This window comes from Drosophila arizonae, chromosome 3 (assembly GCF_054131065.1).
Source record: "Drosophila arizonae isolate 15081-1271.41 chromosome 3, UAZ_ARI_1.0, whole genome shotgun sequence".
Classification (NCBI taxonomy): Eukaryota; Metazoa; Arthropoda; class Insecta; order Diptera; family Drosophilidae; genus Drosophila; species Drosophila arizonae.
Window position 1 is genome coordinate 2,277,873 of NC_142923.1, and position 4,019 is coordinate 2,281,891.

Genomic DNA, 4,019 nt, shown 5'->3' on the forward strand with positions numbered 1-4,019 from the left:
ACACACGGATATGAAGAGGGACAGCAAGCGCCGCTTTCAAACGGATGTCATTAAGGTGTGCGTGTGAGTGAGGCTGTATGTGTGTGTGAGTGTGCGAGTGTGCATGAAAATGAACTTCTGCAGGCGGAAGTTGATGCAGATGCAGCATGCAGCAGCAGTTGCAGATGCAGCTGAAAAGTATGCAGCACAAATGCACAGTTCGATGCGTATAAAAGTGAAAGGGGGGGCAAGTGGGGCGAGTGGGGCAAGTGGGGCAAGTTCGAGCAAAGGAAACGAAGGCACAGATGGATTTTTTGCTGGTTGCAACGTGCCAGACGGCATGCTGATGATGAGTTCCGGGTAAAAGAAACCAATTTGCCAGAGCTGTTAAGCACTGAGAGCACAGACTTTTAGCCAACAACAACAACAGCAACAGCAATAACAACAACAATAATAATAACAACTACAAAGGGAACTGCAAACAGGAAGGTCAATGCAAACAGCGCGAAAATAAACAAAGGAAAATGAGAAGCAGCAGCAAATGAAGAGCAGAAAGCACAACACAGATAAACAGAGAAGATTGTGCAAGTGCAATTAACGGAATGTCAGAAATGAACAACGAACAGCTGAACAAAAATATAAACAGCACACCAGAAAAAGGTTCAATAAAAAGATATCACAAAGACAAACAAAATATGAAATTACAAGAAAGAGTGAAAGTAAGAGAGATGTTTATATGCTAAATGGGTATACTGAATATGCTTTAAGGGTCTTGAAACTTTTTATAAAAATTAAAAAATATTAAATTCTACGAAAACATAAGTCAAAGTTTTACTTACTTACAAACAATGGACTACGTTTAGCAATCCCTATCTCTCCCTCTCTATATATATCTCTCTCTCTTTATTGTTTCTGCGCCTGGAACTTCACCAAAAGAGCTGTGAAAGTTTTTGAAATACTAGGCGAAGATGTTAGTTAGATTAGTTTATTAGTGTGACACTGTTGAATCGCTGTTGTTTAAAATAATTAATATTATTATATTTAATATTATTAATATTATTATATTGTATATAATTAATACACTGATAAATAAAATTTAATTCAATTCATCAATACCTCTCTACTTCTCATTTCTGTTTGTCTGTTACTTCACCAAAAATTGAACGTAGTCCCTAGTGTTAAAGAGAGAGAGAGAGAGAGATTGCGGTAAATGGTCGTTTAGATTTTGCTCCCAGAAGCAGAAACAGCCGATCGATGTTTTTTTTTTTTTTTTTGTGTAACACTCCGTTTTATTTATTTTAAAATAATATCCATGAAAAGGTTTATCTAATCACCGACGTAGCCAGCGCAATAAGCGATCCCGTAAATCGCAAAATCTGTTCAGTAAATAAATATATAGAATTTAGAATCTAATCAATGTATAAAATACTCAATGGTTAGCCTACCGAAGTCAGAGTCTCTAGCGAAGGCGAAAAGAACGGTACTTTGACAATCAGCACGCGTTGAGATCTCGCTATCATAAACAACGTCATCTTTTGCACACGAGCGCTGTGGCAATACCATTGGCTGGCAAAGGTGCTTCTAGCCAGATCTAAGCACTAGTGAAAAGAACATAATTTATATAAAAATATAATAGTATGGATTTAAAATATATATAAGACATACTAATATATATTTTTAAAAATTGTACTTTAATTGAAAATAGATTTAAAAAATAGATTTAAAAAAATTAAAACATTTATTTTTGCATTATTGTATGTTGTTTAGTTCAATTAAACTCCACAATATATATTATACACCATAGAAAATATTCAGGAATACGCACCGCCTCCGTAATAAAAGTACCGCCCAAGCAGTATAGAAAAACTTCCATTACCACAGCACAGGTGTACACTAAATAGACAATAATGCCAGCACCCGAGAACTGATCAAGAGAGAGAAGTAAGAGATATGTGATATATGAATGTGCTCTCAACTCCTATGCTCTCAACTCACCAGCAACATGTCAACCACACTGCTACCTATAATCAAGCTTGAGGTTACAAAGTGACCCAGCGTTATCTCAACCATAACTCCGGACAAGCGTTCCGTCAGTACGGCAATCTCATTATGACGGTCGACTAGGCGCTCCAATTTGCGCACAATGCGCTCATCCTTCCAAGCCGAAGGCTCCGTTTTGATGCTCTTTACGGCAAGCAAATCGACAACATCATCACGCAACGAATTAAGCAGCACACTTAGATATAGACAGAAGCCGAGAAAGAAGCCATCGGCGCCCACGAAACATGCGACGGTAATGTAGCCATGCCAATGGACCAGCGCATAGATGAGCGGGTAGAGCGGCAGACGTAGCAACGGCTCAGGAAAGCTTAAGCAACACGAGAAGAATAGGAACAAATGAAAGTAGATAAATAAAATATTTACAATGGAACCATTAAGGATAATTGGAGTACACTCACATCATTTTGAACGGCGTCTCATAGATCCAATCCAAGCCATGCGCACGCCTTAGCATATTATCCAGCAGATGGCGAACCGAGTACGAGGTGCTGGTGCAGAAGCCGCAGCAAAGGAGAAAAAATGTCAGCCGCGTAGCCAGCGTATAGCACCTCCGCTTGTACTCCAACTTTCGGTCCGATTGCTGCTGTTCGGTTAGTTTTCGCACCCGCTCTATGAGAAACTTGAGCTCATCGCGATAGTACCAAAGGGCACTCATTTTGAGCAGCGACAAAATGCTCGATGCAACTGGACAGAGGGCATCCATGGCTAGTACAATATTATTGGGTATCTGGAGGATGCCATAGGCCGCCTCCGCGTAGCAGCCATAGGCGAGTATGAAGAAATTGAAGAAACTCCAGGCACGCACCGGGCAGCTCCTCTCCTGCTCCGGATAGAAACCAATCAAGGTCAATGCAAATTTCGGAATCAGAAAGTAATGACGATTCATTGGAAACGAACGGGTCAGAAAGCGAGGCCACATCTTCGCAAGGCGGCCAACTGTCGACTTTGTGGAGGCATCAAGTTCAATCCTTTGCTTTTATAGCCTGTCCAATCGTTGCGCCCATAATTGATGAGTTGGGCGTTGTTCTTGCTAACAGTTCACCAGGTTTTCCACGAAAGCCAAGGAAAAAGTATTATTATAACCCGCAATTAGACAATTAGGCGTGTATTAAGTTCGTGATTGTAAATAATAAGCAGTTATTAAATGGGCCCTTAAGAGAGTTGAAGTTTACTAAAATTATTTCGTGGGGCATGTCGAATAGACTGGCTTAAAATTCAGCATACAAATTTTACTTTGAAAATATTTTAAAATCCAATTTCATGCCACAAGTCACAAAAATTTGCCTTTAACGATTTTCAATTGAAATTGATTGCGATCAACAGCTCATTATATTTGGCTTTCGATCCCTTTCTCTTTTTCTTCAATAATGCCGAAATTTGATTGGCTCAAAACCACTATTTGTAGTCGACCCCATTTTATTTTCAGTCTTAGATCAGCTTCTTTTTCACTCCAACAAAAAATTAAGTTGCCACCGCAACCGCCGCCATTTGATTGGCTATTACAATTAGCACGCTCATTCCCTCACACTCAAGCTAGCTCGTTTGCACACATATGCAAAATGCAGGCCTAAGGAAAGCTTTGTGTACAAATGTAAATGCAAATCAATGAGAGCTCTGTATTTGTGCATTTTATTTTAATTTACTATAGTGTATGTCTTTGCATGTATTACCGAGATGTTTGTATTGTGTGTGAATGTAATATAGCTGACTAGTTTCTAATGCCCAATATTGATGTCAATATTAATATTAATTTGCCTGACTTACAACTAAAGGGAGCTCACCAGTGATGAATATAGCTGTACCCTTCTCGCCCCTTTGTTGACCTATTCCAACCAGTTCTCTTTGCCATTGCTTATTATGATATATTTGCTAGAGTGAGCAAACAAAATGAACCCAGCACAAATATTCGGACAGCTGAGACTTGGGTAAGTCTATGGCTGCAGCTCAATTGCAAGTGTTGCCAACCCAACTTGCAGTTT

At 39.4% G+C, this 4,019-nt stretch overlaps 1 protein-coding gene across 1 annotated transcript; it reads right to left on the reverse strand.

Annotated features, from left to right (window-relative positions):
* Positions 1–1,105: 1,105 nt before the first annotated feature.
* Positions 1,106–3,026, reverse strand: Or24a (Odorant receptor 24a). The gene is made up of 5 exons (XM_018001167.2): positions 2,439–3,026; positions 1,975–2,347; positions 1,805–1,903; positions 1,425–1,577; positions 1,106–1,355 (listed from the first exon to the last, which is right to left on the reverse strand). The coding sequence occupies exons 1-5, from the start codon at positions 2,957–2,959 to the stop codon at positions 1,302–1,304; spliced, it is 1,200 nt and encodes a 399-aa protein (XP_017856656.1). The 5' UTR covers positions 2,960–3,026; the 3' UTR covers positions 1,106–1,301.
* Between the last annotated feature and the right edge of the window lie 993 nt (positions 3,027–4,019).